The sequence below is a fragment of the Erigeron canadensis genome, chromosome 7 (assembly GCF_010389155.1).
Source record: "Erigeron canadensis isolate Cc75 chromosome 7, C_canadensis_v1, whole genome shotgun sequence".
NCBI lineage: Eukaryota > Viridiplantae > Streptophyta > Magnoliopsida > Asterales > Asteraceae > Erigeron > Erigeron canadensis.
Genome location: NC_057767.1, coordinates 3,474,507 through 3,491,689, shown reverse-complemented (window position 1 = coordinate 3,491,689; position 17,183 = coordinate 3,474,507). Strand labels below are relative to the sequence as shown.

At 31.8% G+C, this 17,183-nt stretch overlaps 3 protein-coding genes across 3 annotated transcripts; all 3 read left to right on the top strand.

Annotated features, from left to right (window-relative positions):
• The first annotated feature begins 386 nt into the window (after positions 1-386).
• LOC122608222 (chaperone protein dnaJ 8, chloroplastic-like) lies at positions 387-2,613 on the top strand. Its single transcript, XM_043781307.1, has 3 exons — positions 387-1,114; positions 1,475-1,543; positions 2,142-2,613. The coding sequence occupies exons 1-3, from the start codon at positions 896-898 to the stop codon at positions 2,313-2,315; spliced, it is 462 nt and encodes a 153-aa protein (XP_043637242.1). The 5' UTR covers positions 387-895; the 3' UTR covers positions 2,316-2,613.
• Positions 2,614-4,898: 2,285 nt separating this feature from the next.
• LOC122607531 (magnesium transporter MRS2-1-like) lies at positions 4,899-10,103 on the top strand. Its single transcript, XM_043780520.1, has 6 exons — positions 4,899-5,093; positions 5,882-6,480; positions 6,940-7,068; positions 8,089-8,427; positions 8,994-9,041; positions 9,728-10,103. Exons 2-6 carry the CDS (start codon positions 5,884-5,886, stop codon positions 9,956-9,958), a joined length of 1,344 nt encoding a protein of 447 aa, XP_043636455.1. The 5' UTR covers positions 4,899-5,093; positions 5,882-5,883; the 3' UTR covers positions 9,959-10,103.
• Positions 10,104-10,747: 644 nt separating this feature from the next.
• Positions 10,748-16,813, top strand: LOC122607255. The gene is made up of 2 exons (XM_043780192.1): positions 10,748-10,793; positions 16,095-16,813. The coding sequence occupies exons 1-2, from the start codon at positions 10,748-10,750 to the stop codon at positions 16,811-16,813; spliced, it is 765 nt and encodes a 254-aa protein (XP_043636127.1).
• The last annotated feature ends 370 nt before the right edge of the window (positions 16,814-17,183 follow it).

Below are 17,183 nucleotides of genomic sequence, written 5' to 3'. Positions count from 1 at the left end.
TCGTCATTTGGGCATATACGAGTTCTATATAAGAATATACCAAGTGTTTGTAGGTAAACTTTATGCTTTTTTTTTCGAAGGCTAGAAATAAAATTCCGATGGGATAGATCCATTCTCAGTCAGGTCTATTTGTTAACTACTCTAAGTTCGCTCATATAGTGTGACCATACTTTATAGTGGACTTGCGATTACACCAAGTTGTTGTATTCATGCCGAGTGGGTAGGAGGAAGAAATTAAAATTGTTTAAAATTTCTTCATGTCTAAGAACTAAAGGGTAGTTTAATAATACATACATACATACATGCATGCATTATGTTGATTAATTTTGTTTCTCCAATATTATACTTTTCCGATCAAGTTATATTAGAGAGACAAATACCAAGTCTTTCAAACCCTGGAAAATCGTTTCATTATACAATTTTTCTTCCATTTTGCTTTCAAAGATGTACTATTCTATCATTTTCGATCTAAATGGCAACAATACCAATATGATACTCAATGTCTCAAACTAACCAATCAAAAATGCCCACGTCATCCATAAGCATCTCTAGTATGACCACCATCGATAACGACCCCCCAAAGCCCATTCCTCTATTATGTCTCTATATTATTATATACATACATTCAAACAATACTTGGTTTTCTCCATTGTTGACTATTTCTTCACTCAACTTCTTTCACATACACATAATTACTTATTTCAATTCAAAATGTCCATTTTCAACTTTTTGTAACTTTGATCCTTATTTCATACTTTCTTGTCCACATTTTCACACTCCAACATATACATACATATATAAATCAGATTATGCATAGACTAATTCATTACTTACATCAACAACTTTGTTTACACACATAAAAGTATATATTAAGAAATATATAAAGTTGATAACAATGACAAGTACATCGGGAATGATCAATGGTCGTGTTTCATCTTCGTCTTCATCTGCGTCTTTGTTTCGGAAACTGAAAAAGTGTCGCGACAACAAGTTTAGAGCTAGTTGTGTTTCCATGAACCATGTTGCTACTTCAGACCCATATAAGATACTAAGGATTCAACCTGGCGCTTCTGAATATGATGTCAAGAAAGCTTTTAGACAGCTTGCTTTGAAGGTACGTAATTCTTTTGTTTTAAATTAATTTCTTAATGAATCTAGAGCCATTATATCAATTGTTAGATCCTCTTGTAAAAAACTACTGGATATATGTTACAAATAATGTAGTTTTTACATAAGGATATATTTTGTTAGATACCCTCATACACATTATTTTAGTCTTATTATGAAAATAATTCAGACAAAATGCTGTCTATAAAACTCAAGGAATATTCATGCTAAATTTGCAGTTTATTCTTCTTGTCGGTGCTTAGTAATTTTATCTTTTGGTATCATTTGAACATAATGAATAATACTGTATGAAACAAACAATATTAAAAACTTCTGTAATTTGATCAAAATTGTATTATTAATTCAGTATCATCCGGATGTATGCAAAGAAAACGATGGTGGAATTCCGTTTCAACAAATTAATGAAGCTTATGATGTAAGTTTTTCTTTTCATACATGATTTAAGCTTTCTTTAAATATTGGGATAATGGGATGTCTATTCACACGCCTCATTTTTCGTAGCAAACAGTGTATGTATGCCACGTATAGGGGATTGAGATTCTCTAAAATTAAAACCTAACTTCATAGGTAAAGTTGACATTTAGACCATTAGATTAAAATCAAAGGTCAAAATTCAAAAACCATATTTAAATCTTAACCTTTGATTTTAATTCAAAAGTCAAGATGTTTTCAACTTTATAAGTATACACCTTTACGTGGTATACATCAGTACATGATTTTTTTTTATACATATATGGGGTGTTTCCCTAGCAACATCCGATTGTTATTGTATGTCTTTGATTGATTAAAAAATTAGTAAACCTATGATGTGACAAGAGGACATATATTAACAAATACATACAATTATAAGATATTTTCAAATTTCAACCGGGGTAAATATGGTTACATTTATAGTATAAAGTTATTGTATGTATAGTATCTAAAGTTGATAATAGTAAATTTAATTATAACTTTAAAGGATTTTTATCCATTTTTAAAAATATGATTATAACCATAGTTGTTGATATGAACAGATGATAATGAGTGACTTGAGGGGTGAAACAAGTGTAGCCAAACTGGATGATGAACCTTCGGATGATTCGCTAAGAGGAATGGATGATCCGGATTGGGACATGTGGGAAGAATGGATGGGTTGGGAAGGAGCAGGCATTCGTGATTATTCATCACACATTAATCCTTACATCTAATTAAATCAAATCAAACTTATTGTCTACGAGTATAAGCATCAAAATTTGTTTAATTGATATAAATATACCACGAAATTTGATATCCACATTCTAACTTTTAAGCTACTTTCCTTGTGGATTTATAATCCATCTCCCAAAAACTCGATTCCTTCTATCATATGTTTCATATAGTCTACAAAAGATAGAATGTGGTTGATGAAACTCACACCCCTTTGTATATACCAAAGTTTAGTTTCATGTTTTCTTTTGTAAATTATATGTAAGGTGGCACATATATATCAAGTCAAATGTTTGATCATTTGTTTTCTTGTTTGACTACTGGAGATTTTTTCAAAATGATTTGATGTATACAGGGTTTTGTTAACTTATGCTTAAGGCACAAATTATGGCCCTAAAACACAAGTACTAGTGATATCTTTAATGAATTCATACTTCTTTGTAATATGAAAATATTAATTATGAAATTAAACTAATGAACATTTAGATCCATTTCTTGATTATTAGGAAATACAAAACTCATTATATGCACCATAACTTGTAGCCCACAAGCATAATTTAACAAAAAACAAAATTTAGATAACATGTTTATTCTCGAGACACTGATGAACAAAAGAGTATTTGTCACATGGTAAACTTTGGAACACATATAGCATATGTTTATGTACATATTTTAAAGTTGCAAAATGTTGTCGACAATTATTAGGGGATATGTATGTATTATATGAGGATAGCTTTTTATGGAAGTAGTGGACGAAATGTACTGAGAGCAAATCTCACATTCTTCATAAAAATAATGTTGCAATCAAGAGCTGTTTTGGCCCACATTTAGGCTACCAAATACGTATGATTCAAATGCTACCAGTTTCTAGTTCCTACACTGGTCCTAAGTAAAGTTGGTTCATATTAATTAGGGGGTAACTCGGCTAATGTTACCATCATCTTTGTTAGATGATATTGCTCTCACAAACCATAAAATCCATGGGAGGCTTTTTGACATATGTAAAAATTGATGTTAGTGAGTATGTGAGAGTAATATCTTCTAACAAAGATAATGTTAACATCATATATCATTTTCCCATTAATAATTGGGTTCAAATGTTCAATATACATCTAGATCCACTTATATTTTTCTTTTCTTTTTCCCTTCTACTGCAAAACGTTAGTTACATTACATAATTACATGGATTATTTCATAGAAGGCATATGAATGGAATATCAGCCACCTCCAAATAAACTAATGGTTAACATATTAATGTTAATTTTGGAAGTGCCCAATGAAGGATTTGGAAATGTCCATAAAAATACTTGGTCATGCTATGTAAATTAGAATGAAAATTTGTCCCCTTGATAACATATATAGAGACAACCTTTATTCGTTTATTTATGTTAGATATGCTTGAATTGCATGTTTCACCCACAACATTGACAATTTAAACCAATAGATCAGATTAATGGTGATTACAAATTACCTACATAATTCACCCACAATAAAAATGTACCAAATACTGTGAATTGAAAGAAAAGTATAATCTATATTATCTTATAAAGCAGTTTGCCCTTTTTTTAAATCTCAAAAGATGATTTGAACTACCTAAATTATCTTCCTTCTTTATTCGCTAATTTAAACATCTCTACCTAATATACCTATAATACCCTTAAATCCCAACCGCTCATTTTTTTCTCTCCTCAAATCTCAACCACTCATTTTTTTTTCTCTCCTCCATAAATCATTTTATTCCTCTAATTTATTCAAAATCTTTTATCTCAAAAATCGTATATCGATAAATTATAAAAATTGTATGGGTGTTCTTAAAATTTCATGCTCTTTCATTAGAGATGTCATTCGATATACTTTCGACGAATTTTTAAATCCGAGTACGGAGCCCATACGGCTAAGTCATTTGGCTATCATACTTTATGACTTATCACCTCTATGACCTATCACCCCCACCATCTCACCGCCGCATTGCGCGGGTACTATTGTTCGTAAGTAAAAATGCATGAAGAGGCATGCCGCTGAGTTCCGTTAAAAAAAAATGCCATGACGAAATCATTTATGTAATTAAATAATTATTAAATCAATCCTATCATAATAAGACAAGCATTATAAACAAAAGAAATAACTCCAATGAAATAACTATTATCCAACATTTAATCGGAATACGATATTAAGTTTAATGAAGTCTTTTACGTACACCAAAATGTTTACCATAAACCGTTACGAATATTTAAAGAGAAAAAACTTTAAGGCTTGCAAATTCAAAATTTTAGGTAAAATTGAAAATGACTCTTTACCGAACTAGCTAGTGATAAATAAAAATTCAATACGGTTATAGTTATAGTTATTTTATTTTATTGTTTATAAACAAACAAAGATTAACCAAAGGTGGGGGACTGTAATCCGTAATCACTAATCAGTAATCGTAATCGTAATCCTGATTGGGGAATTATACTACACGACGTCGTTTCAACAAACTCCACCATAAGCAATCAAATCAAGGGGAAGGACCCCAAAATATCCGGGTCCTTTAATTCATTCTTTCTTCCTTTCAACCTATAGATACACAAACCTCTGTATCTATACCTATACATACACAAACCTCACTGTATATATCTATCTTATCAATATATATATATATCAATTAATAATAAGCAAGCGGTAAATAAAAATACCTTCTCTGGATACTTCTGAACACCTCATTCATTATATAATTATTACTTCATTCATTCACAAAATATAAATTTCATTTATTTCAATTCAATTCATTACATGCATCTGTAAGTTTATTCACACTCTCATCATATATTTGTATCTATATTTTTTTTATTTATTTTCGAATTAATTAATTGTTTGATTATATATTTATTTTGCTAATACTTTTTTTCCTACAGCTTAATTGTTTGTTTTTGTCTTCCTTGATACATACAGTGAGTATATCACTATATCTATACATTTATATGTATATATATATTGCCTGATTTTGCATATATATTGTTTTATATATAAATTTGCATAGAAACTATAGTTTTTTTCAAAATTAAAGTTTTTAATAATTTAGCTGAATTTATGTGTTTGAATGTTAGTAATTGAATTGGAATATACTTTTGGTATATAATATATGCATTTGGAGTTTTGGACTATAATAGAAATTTTATGAATTTGGTTGCAAATTATTACTAATTGATTACAATTGTTTTCGTAATAATATATTTATTTATTCTGCACTGTATTGTGGGTTTGCAACAATTGCTAGAGTGTAAGTTACGTGCTGTTAATCTGTTATTAAGTTCGTTCACATGTATATATAGTGACGTAGGTTCAAACGAGAAGAAAAAAGTAGTTGAAAACACGTAAATGAAACGCTATTTTATATATGTTTTAAACGTGAATGTATTTGAGAATATTCAGTTTTAATTAGATATATCTAGATGTTGCTAATTTCAGGTTCGTCTTATAGGGTTAAGTTATGAGATACTCATTTAGCAATTAGGAAATGTTTGGTTATTATATAAAAAATTTCCTTGTAGACTGCGGGTGTTGATGCGTTAGATACGTGTTTTTGCAGGTATGGCAGACCTAAAAGAGCGGCTGCTCCCACCAAAACCTGCATCAGCCACAAACCTCAGAGATGCATCACATAGGCCGTCTGCATCTGGACGTCAGCCATTTCAAGGGGTGGATGTTTTAGGTCTCAAAAAGCGAGGCCAAGGTTTGCGTTCATGGATCCGAGTTGATGCTGCAACAGGGGAATCCCAAGTTATTGAGGTTGACAAGTTTACGATAATGCGTCGTTGTGATCTCCCTGCACGGGATCTTCGGTTGCTTGATCCGTTGTTTGTGTATCCGTCAACAATTCTGGGAAGAGAGAAGGCTATTGTTGTAAATTTGGAGCAAATTCGGTGTATTATTACAGCTGATGAGGTTCTGCTTTTGAATTCCCTTGATAGCTACGTGTTGCAATATGTCGTGGAACTTCAAAGACGGTTGAGAGCTGCAGGGGTTGGTGAGGTATGGCAGTCCGAAGGGTCGGAGTTGAATAGACGTATGGGAAATGATAGATTCGTTGGGGATATGTTTAGGAACACGTCACCTGACTATTTGCCGTTTGAGTTCAGGGCTCTAGAAGTTGCGCTAGAGGCTGCTTGTACATTTCTGGATACTCAGGTTTGTTATATTACCATTAGCTCATATAGTTTCAAAGTACTTTGGTGATGCTTAATCTTTTTTAAGACTAGAAGTCACGATCCTCTCTTTATAATGTTTACCTGTTTTCATAAGAAAAAGATCTCATATGGACAAGTAGGACCTATCAGAGGATGAACAAAGCTATAGATACTAGACATAGATGGTGAGGCATTTGTTTAGTTTCTAGCCATGTTGTAGAAAGAACATAGATGTACTGCTAGATATATATCTCAAATACATGTGATGGCTGAAAGAGGACTGGCAGTCTCTTGCTATCATGTGCTTGAGTAAATTTTTTGTGGTCCATATGTACCGCAACACGTCACATATTTTTTATTTTTAACTTGTTAAAGCTCTAAAAAATTGTTTCCTAAACTAAATTTGTATGCTACCGCTGATCAACTTTTTTGCGTGAAAAATTGTTTCTGAATTCGTCAGGCAGCAGAATTAGAAATTGAAGCGTATCCATTGCTAGATGAACTTACTTCAAAGATCAGTACTTTGAACTTGGAACGTGTTCGTAGGCTGAAAAGCAGACTTGTTGCATTAACTCGAAGGGTTCAGAAGGTGAGACATTGTCTCTATCTACCTTTTTTATATTACCTTTGATAGAAGTAGCGATCCTGACATATTTTTAAGTAAATTGTTGTAATTTGGGTATGTTTTATCTCCAACGGGTCAAATGGTTTAAGCTAAATAATTTAACTAAAATGGTAAAATGTCATCCTAAGTGTATCTAAATGTATCGAAATTTTCCAAATCACTTTATGAAAAAGGGTAGATTATTTCTGTCGGATCATAGTTTTGGTAATTTATTAATTCTGAAAGACTGAATACAATGTGTTGGTTGGAATAACCAGCCCAACGCATTTTAGCCTGTGTTTCAATTACATGTTTTGAACTTTTGATCTATAAGACTATAAACCATTACAATATGGCCTAGTGGAAATCATTCCGCCTCTCATACAAGTGACGCGGGTTCTACCCTCCTCTAGTGCATTGTATTGGCCATAGAAATGGCTGGAACCAGCCATGGGCATAGCTCGGTTAGGAAAAATGGCTAGCCATCCCGGGGTAACCCTTAACCAAGGGGAAACTTTATGAAAGGAACTTCTCATCTGTTTGCTAACCTGTTTACCTGCCTGAGTTTTTACCTTCCCATTTTACCACCTCTAACGTGCACTGGCACCTCTGACATCTGTGTTGTCACTTTTTACTTGAGGGGGCAATTTTGATATATTTTCTGATGAATTGGCTGATTTGGGTTGTACTTTATATCTAACTCGTCAAATAGGAAAAAAAGGATATTTGAAGAAAATGATTTAAATTGGGGCTAAAAGTCTACAAAATGTGCTTTAAATTTAATGCATAAAACTTTCTATATCAATCGTCCAAGAAGTAGAATTATGCTGAAATAATATAGTAATGTAATCATATTTGGCAACTTTTGTAAAATTTAACGGTTTAGATAAAAGACGTTTCAAGTCAATGTAAACAGAAATTAGGGTTTTTAGCCCAGACCAGTTGTTCAACCTGCAGCCTCACCAATTTTGCCACCTAAAAATTTTGGCAATTTCTTGAATACAGGTACGAGATGAAATAGAGCAATTAATGGATGATGACGGAGATATGGCTGAAATGTACCTCACTGAGAAGAAAACCCGGATGGATTCACTATTTGATGGCGCGGAACAATCTCTGATGGGATACAGGTCAAACGATGGTGCACAATCCATTTCTGCCCCAGTTTCTCCAGTTTCATCACATCCAGAAAGTCGAAGGCTTGAAAAAACTTTCAGTATTGCAAGAAGTAGGCACGATAGCATGAGGAGTTCAGAAAGTGCAAACAAAAACATTGAAGAACTGGAGATGCTGTTGGAGGCTTATTTTGTTGTCATTGATAGCAGTCTCAATAAATTAACATCAGTAAGTAGTGCACTCTTAAGACTAGACGTAACAATGTCTACCTATTTGCTTATGAATGGTTAGTTAGGGTTATAATGTTATATTATAGATCTTATGGATCAAATGGGTAAAAGAAAGTTTAATAATACCATGGGTCAGAGGGTGTCAAAATCCATCAATAGTGTATGTTTAATGGTCACAACCTACAAACTGCTTTACTCAAAAGTCAAAACCTAATTTTTTTACTCATGTAGTTTTTGTAATCATATTTAATACAACAAAATAAAAAATAATGGAGTGTTTTGGTAAATTTTTCATTTATACCTTTTACCCTTATCTCTATATAAAAAATGCTTTTCTTAATGAATTATTTTTGTAGTACATTTCATTCTAAACCATTTTATTCCCACAATAATCTTCCAGACAATAAGCGTTCCTGATCAACCAGGCCCGAATCAAGAAATTCCTCATTATCATTTTGACTCAAGTCGTCTATTTTAGCACCTCTAATTCATCGTGGTTTACATGTATTGTTTTTTTCATTTGTTTGCATATCTATTAATGGACTTTCTTTTATCCCGTACCAGCTGAAGGAATACATCGATGACACTGAAGACTTCATCAACATCCAACTGGTAATTTCCTTTTTTTATGCACCAGCTCTATGTACTAGGAATTTAATATTACTAACCATACACATCTAAAAAATGCTGACTTGACTTTCCCCACTTACCGGGAAAGACCATAATTATCGTATTATCTTTAGGACTGAATAGGATAGTTCTATTGGGCCTCTAAAATGAATTTTACAACTCCAGTGCCCTGCAAATAATGATTTTATTGGGTTGAAATAAGTAGATTTGAGGAAGAAGCTAATGAGTTGCTGCAAGAAAACGATTAGTATTATTAATGTGTATATAGTATAGCAGGACTGAGAAGGTTACCCAAGTACTTCCAACTATTGTCAACTGATTATCTGATTAATTTCTTCAAGTTCGGATAATCTTTCTGAAAATATACGTCCGAAATTCCCGTGGTCCCATTCCCTATGAAATACCTAGAGAAATCTAACATGTACAATCTAGAGACCTTAAAGAAGGTAATATATCATTTTGATATTATGAAAATTATGCTTGATTCTCTCCGGAAAACAAAACTAGTAACTTAGACCTAGAACCTAAACCGTTTTAGTTATCTTCTCCCTACTGATTATTCACCCAATTTTATATTCATGAGCTGAATCAAAGCCATTTACAATTAGATGTGTCAATCTTTTCTTTTATGGTTTCCTCCCTGCTAGTGATAATTATTTGAACCGCAGGATAATGTCCGGAACCAACTTATACAGTTTGAGTTGATACTAACTACCGCAACGTTTGTTGTTGCCATCTTTGGAGTGGTGGCAGGCATATTTGGAATGAATTTTATGATTCCGTTGTTTGATAATACGTCGGCATTTACGTGGGTGCTGGTGATCACCGGGATTACGGGGGCCATCATTTTCAGTTCATTTTTGTGGTTTTTCAGATATAAAAGGCTCATGCCATTGTAGATGCTTTATTGAATGGATTGTTCAAGTGTAATTGTTATCACAATCAAAAGGCTTCAATATTTTTGAAGTTAAACTGAAGCTCTCTTGTAAAGAAAATTCGGCTCGATGAGCTTGCAAATCAATTTATACATGACCTTTTTTGGTAGAGAGTTTCTATCCTTAACGTGGGTGAATGACAGTCAAAAACACGAAAGCTTGTTCTGTATACCTATTTCTATACGTGTTAAGTTTGTTGACGTCCGGGCACACAACTCAGTAAGGGCATTGCCCTAACCCCCTAACCTAAATCGACCCATAGACCCCACAAAGGGTGCTAACCCATGACCCTGCTAGGGGCGCTGCCGTTAGGATCCTACATAGGGATGTCGATCCCGTTGACCTTTGCTATTTTGGTTTCGGTTTGATATGGTTATAGTCTTACAGATAATTCATTGATGGGCCTAACTCTGGTGATTGCACTTTTGGGCCACTGAGTATACAGTCTAAAGCTCTAAAGTGATCTGCATGATTTCCAATGGTTTTTTATAATTTGATGCAACAAATAGGTGAATACTGAAGTGAATAGTTTACAATGGACTAATGGAGGATTTCTCAAATCTTGAATTCCTACACCTACAAGGATTAAATTAGACACATGTGGAAATGATTTAAGTTATACACGATGGTCCGATTTAAGTACAATTATTCAGCCTATTATAGTATTCCAAGACATTTAGTTTATGGATAATATAGTTTTATAGTTTTAATTATAAAATTACACTTATAAAACTGAATTATATTTAACAGAAAATGACATCCTTGAGGCCAATGAACTTTGGTCTTGTGGCAAGGGAAGGTAAAAGAATTTGCCTCCTTTGAAGGTCGAATACTCAAATTTGGGCATGTATGTTTAATCACTAATTTGAGATTTTGAGGTGTTACCATGCATTTGGCCTATAAAGAAAATGACATCCCCGATATCCTAAACAACTTACACGCTGTCACGCGGTATTTTTATTTTGCACAGATCTATGGGTTTTTGCATTTAGGAGGTATTAAAATAAACATTTTATTTTACTCCTTTTACTAGTTAATCAACCCGGGTTTAACCCGAGCTTGTTAATTAAAATTATAAATCTAGTAATCAACTAACACAATAATTATATAATTAATAAATCAACTAACACAATAAAAAAATTTTAAATAGAAATGACTACCGCATTAAGTAAATAAAAAAAGACATTTTTTTTGTAATATTATAAAAGAGAGATGTTTTTTTCTTTAAATAAATGATTAAATCTTTTATTTAAACATGTAAAGGGCTATTTCTATTTTATTTATATATATATATATATATATATGACATCATAATTAAATAAATAAAAATTTAAGGTGAAATATGGATTTGCCACATTAAAAATTTTTTGTAAATAATTATAAGAAACAAGATAGAGATAAAGATTTGTTTCGATTGTAAGTTGTAAGTGACTAAGTGATGTCCTATTGAAATGGTTATACGAGAGATGAAATTTAAGTTCAAGTCTTTGTGTCGCCATCTAACTCTACATTTTCATAGTACCTTTTCAAGGCTTCAACCTTGACTCATACATCTTTCTCAATATATATTATGGGTGTATATGACTTTATAAAAAGAGTATGATTTTGAGTGGAGTTTGTGATCTCTTGTATGACCCGGCCATAATCCAACATCAAGTCATCAAAAGAAAACCTAATATCTATATATATAAAAAAAAAACCTTTATTGTGAAATTCGAATCCAGTATCTTATGGTATTATGGAGCCTTATCCTATCTCACCAATACCAGTTTATGACGAAGAATGTATTTATTAGTTAGTGTTGTTTTAATCAAACTTACATATCAGTTTCAACGGTCAACTGTGAAGTCGCACACTTCATTTTATTTTTATTTTTTTTATAAAAATAGTCAACATAAAAGACATAAATAGTAGGCCGTGGTCGGAACGGCAGTTAGACATCGAGTTATTCGGTTGACCAAGTCTTTACACCACATAAGTCGCCTTCCAATAACTTTCAATTATTTAATGCGTATTTTTTTTATGCATATATGTAAAAACTAGTGTTTAGACCCGTGGTATTTTCAAAATATATAATCAAAACTGAAAAATTAAAATTCAAGTATATTAAATCCTTATGACCAATATCACAATTTAATCAATACGAAACTAAAGAAGAAGACATATGAAAATTAACTCTATATAAATTTTGATTCCAGTTTACCTTTTTCTTTTCAACTTTAGTTAAATAATAAAATAATAATAAATTTTTGGAGTCTTTTTTTATTAATAATATCAAAAAAAAATTAGATTATTAATAAGGAGGGATGATTAGACGGGGGGATTATGGGTGCTAAATGTACCCTCAACCTCCTTTTTTAGTTATATATAGATTTTTGTACATGTTTTTATGGATTACAATAAAACTAACATAAATTTATTTTAAGGTTTTGATAATTTCAATCGTAAAGCCTGTAATGTAACTAATTATTACTAGTATATGGATTGATGACGATTCATTACGATTAGATGTCATCTGTGTAAATAATAGTTATAGTTATTAGCTATAAAGTCTCATGTATGCACATGAAAAATACTAAATTAACGATGCATGAAAGGTGTATCTATCGTTAGGATCTTCATACTATTCTGTTTCATTTTTTTTTCAATAACATTTGTGTGTTTATTATTCATTTATTCATTAAATGTTTAAAAACGCCAGTCTTCGAATTATCTGAAACAAATAATTATTTTAGATATATGTTTAAAATAAAGTCTATTTTATATAAAACTAATGATATTACTTTATATATAAGATAGATATATTTATCAATATAATTTAGCTAAATAGCTATATACTAAATTTATTATTATGATATATCTATCTATATACATATTAAAAGAGTAGTTAAACAAATGATTCTAAAGCCTCTTCAAAACCAAATATATGCTTAAACATTGTCATGTAGGATTTATCCTATCTGTAATTCTTATAATTTTTCATAATATTTTACCATGTAGGATTTATCCTATGTGTAATTCTTATAATTTTTATAATATTTTATCTCATATATTTATATAAATTAATTATTAAAAAAAATAAAAATAGAAATAAACATAAACATAAAATTAAAAAAAAATAGAAAAGAGACAATGGTGAACAATTCGTCAACTTTTTAGGAACATATTAACTTATTTTAATTTTAATATTCAGAGTAATCTATAACCAATTACACAAGTTCTATAACATTATCAATATAAAAATTAGTATACATATATTTATATAAATTAATTATTAAAAGAAAATAAAAATAGAAATAAACATAAAAATAAAAATAAAATAGAAAAGAAAAGAAACAATGGTGAACAAATCGTCAATTTTTTAGAAACTAAATTTATTCGGAATTTAAGTGTACAATCTTTAAGACCATATTATCTTATTTTAATTTTAATATTCAGAGTAATCTATAACTAATTTAAAATATAACATTACTTTCAATTATATGTATGTAAATTGTATCAACATAAAAACAATACCATCCAATATATTTTGGATCACCTTAAACATTATTAGATATTAGACCCGTATCAAATACACAAGTTCTATAACATTATCAATATAAAAATTAGTATATGTAACAAAAAATACTTATACCTTAAAATATAAAAATATATTTGAAAATTATTTGAAATATTCAAATGTAAATACTAATTATTGAATCATATCAAGATTGTATGGTGTAGCAAGTTTTTTTTTTATGCAAACTATTCGAGATACGCAATATCTTAACCTTGATTACATAATTTACTGAGTTCTCATTGATGTCTTGCAAAAAAACAAGTTCGTTTATGTTAATAATGCTTATTCAGAACAATAAAAGTAACAGTTGGTTCATGAGTTTTCAGTGATTTCGTATGTTGTAATTTTATTTGTAGGGTTCGCTTTATAAAATAAAAAGAAATAAATCAACTTTAAAGATACCGCACATCGTGCGGGTAAAATACCTAGTATGATATATAACTGTATCTATCTAGAGTATTAGATTTCTTAAAATTCAGCACTTTTTTTCTACCCAAAATACTCCTACTTAAATATAAAACCATTATATACCCCATTTTCCCTCATTCTCTCTAATCATTACACACTCTCATCGATTTTCAATCACCTTCCGTCGCCGCTCTCCTTCTCCACCGCCTCACTCGATCTCCACCACCGCCTCCCTTTTATATTGTCATCACCTTCTAGCCGCAGCAACGCGCGGACACTATGCTCGTACTCTATAGAATATATTGGCTTTTCTATTTCTAGAAATTAAGCATTTTTTCAATATTCCCATTATACCCTTTTCCCCCTACTTAAACATAAAACTCTTATATACCTTCTTTTCCTCATTCTTTCTAATCATCATTATACGCTCTCATCGACCTTGTATCACCCTCTGCACCGTCCTTCTTCTCCACCGTCTCCCTCAATCTCCACCGCCACCTCCATTTTATATTGTTATCACCTTCTAGCCACTGCAACGCGCGAACACTATGCCCGTATAACCAATAGTACAATTGAAATGTTAAAAGCCTTTACCTTAATTTCTCAACTATATCACTTTTTCGTAAAAATGTATGTATATTAGTATATGTAAGTACAATTTTATATATTTTGAAAGTATTTAGAAAATATATAGGGGAAATATATATGTGTATGATATAAGTAATAAATATTTTTACATAGATTGTTGAGATGTTTCTTCGAGACTCCTTAATCGTGGCATGAATAAGTGGCAGAAATTATTCCTTTCAGGATGGAGATGTAACAAAGAAAAACAAAACAAAAGGTAAAGACAAAAGTTGGTATATTATCATTTTCACTTTAACAAATATGGCAAATTACTTAACATACAAGGATAATGGGCTAATGGCTAACCTTTAACAACTTTTGTTTCATCAACCGGTCAATTCATGTTGTGTTTATCGATTAACATATGTTAAAAAATTAATTAAATTTATAGCATTCAACGTATTGATGTTTTCAGTTTTATCATAAAAAAAATACATTTTGGGTTACTATACTCTATAGACTAAAGTTTTAAGTTTAGAATATTTCTTAGCCTTACGGATCCAGTGGTCGTTTTAAAAGCCTACAACCAAGCAAACTAGATAAAGATGAACTTTTAGGGTTTTTTTGGTAAATTTTTTACTCAATGTACGTTAAATTGAAAATTCATAGTACATAATAATTGTTTGATCGAATAATAGGTTCCGTTTTAACAAATGTATATGATTCAAATGTCGATGCACTCTTCTTATCATGAAATGTTGAGTACTATATTCAACATTAACTAGTCAGTTGTCTAAATCGAATTCTCTCATATCTATATTGAAAAGGCTACTATGATAAAAATCTTTATAAGCCTCCCTTCTATTATTTATATTATCTAATAAAACAAATCACCTTTTTTTTCTTAAAATTTCCGTCTTTGAAAAACCAAAATTACCTTTCATCTTTAATCACTAATTTAAACATCTCCATCTAATATACCTATAATACTCTTAATAAAATAATTTACAGTATAGATCCCTACCACTAAAATAACTACAAACTATCTTTAACATCAATTACTTTAACCACCATCGTCGCCTCCATCACTGTTCCCACTGCCGCCCCCACCACCGTCACCACCACCACCTCCGCCATCACTACCCCCACCGCCTTTGTATTACGCGGGCATAAGTCTAACTGGGATTATTAGGGGATGGATTGTTGGACACTTAGGGGCAAGGGTGTAGTTGGCTAAAACCATCGGCAAAAACCATTGGCAAATTCGGCAAATCGGCTACACTATAGCACGTGAATCGACAAGTTTTGGCAAGCACAATCGGCAAGTTTTGGCAAGGAAGATCGGCTAGTTTTGGCCGATGCATATTAACGTTGGGAGCGTATGAAACTGACCGTTTTTTTTATGTTTTATCTGGAAGTGAACATTGGGAGCGTCTGTGATGTTTTTTTTATTTTTTTTCCTTTTCCAACTTCTATATATACATACACATATTTATCACATATTTACCATCTCAAACAACAAACATTTATACTATCATCAAACACCAAACTATCAAATTTCATAAGGAATACTCATTTATATAATTCCTGAATTCTCGTCGTCGTCGTCTTCTGGCGGCTTCAAGTTTTTGGCGTCTATTGCTCTTGCAGCCTTAGAAGAAGACACTGCATCTTCTTCTGCACGCCCACAAAGATATATTTGGAGAGATCGGCACTCGGCTCATGAAAGATTGATGAACATGTACTTTGTGGATGAGCCGATGTTTGAGGACGATGTCTTTCGTACAAGATATCATATGTCGAGGAGGTTGTTTTTGAAAATCGTGGAAGATATCACTGCAACATTTCCATGGTTTCGGTCTTCGGCGAATGCGGCGGGTGTTAGAGGGTTCTCGGCGATTCAAAAGTGCACGTGCGCACTACGGCAACTAGCGTACGACAACCTCGCCGACAACTATCATGAGGGGTTGTCGTTCTCCACTAGAACGGCTCGTGAGTGTCTAGACAATTTTTGCATTGCCATAAAGTATCTTTATGGTGAAGAGTATTTGCGTTCTCCGACTAGCCACGATGTTGCGCATTTATATGAGGCGCATGAAGCCCGACATTATTTTCCTGGCATGATCGGTAGCAACGTGATATCACCAGTGTACATCAGGGATCCTCCTAACAACATTCGTGCTACCGACCCTAATTTTCTCCATCACTTACGTAACGAAGAGACGCATTACATGTTACGTTGTGATATTACGAAGCACGTGGGAGATCTAGATATCGATATTTAATGATCTTGTTTTATTTTTTTTTAGTATTTGTGTGTTATGTTTTAAATAAATGTAATGTTTTAATTAGTTGTATTGTGTTTTTTAAGTTTAATAAAAGTTTAAGGTTTGTTTTGTAAGTCTTTTTCAATTGGCAAGAATTGGCACTATAGCATGTAGATTGACAAGTTTTGGCTAGTTTTTGGCAAAGTTTTGATTGGACACGCGGCATGTTATCATTGCTAGAAAATTTATCAATCTTGTCAATTTGTCAATCTTTTGGCACTACACTCTTGCCCTTTGGTACTTAGTATTTGGCAAGAAATGAACCCCATTTATTGGGGGAAAAGCCGGGTGTCTTATTGACCAGTAGATCATTAACGGTATAACAAGT

Coding starts and splice junctions, on each gene's coding strand:
- LOC122608222 (XM_043781307.1), top strand. CDS start 896: ATGACAAGTACATCGGGAATGATCAATGGTCGTGTTTCATCTTCGTCT. Junction 1,115..1,474: donor TTAGACAGCTTGCTTTGAAG/GTACGTAATTCT, acceptor TTATTAATTCAG/TATCATCCGGATGTATGCAA. Junction 1,544..2,141: donor AAATTAATGAAGCTTATGAT/GTAAGTTTTTCT, acceptor TGATATGAACAG/ATGATAATGAGTGACTTGAG.
- LOC122607531 (XM_043780520.1), top strand. CDS start 5,884: ATGGCAGACCTAAAAGAGCGGCTGCTCCCACCAAAACCTGCATCAGCC. Junction 6,481..6,939: donor GTACATTTCTGGATACTCAG/GTTTGTTATATT, acceptor TGAATTCGTCAG/GCAGCAGAATTAGAAATTGA. Junction 9,042..9,727: donor ACTTCATCAACATCCAACTG/GTAATTTCCTTT, acceptor TTTGAACCGCAG/GATAATGTCCGGAACCAACT.
- LOC122607255 (XM_043780192.1), top strand. CDS start 10,748: ATGACATCCTTGAGGCCAATGAACTTTGGTCTTGTGGCAAGGGAAG. Junction 10,794..16,094: donor TGGTCTTGTGGCAAGGGAAG/GTAAAAGAATTT, acceptor AAATTTCATAAG/GAATACTCATTTATATAATT.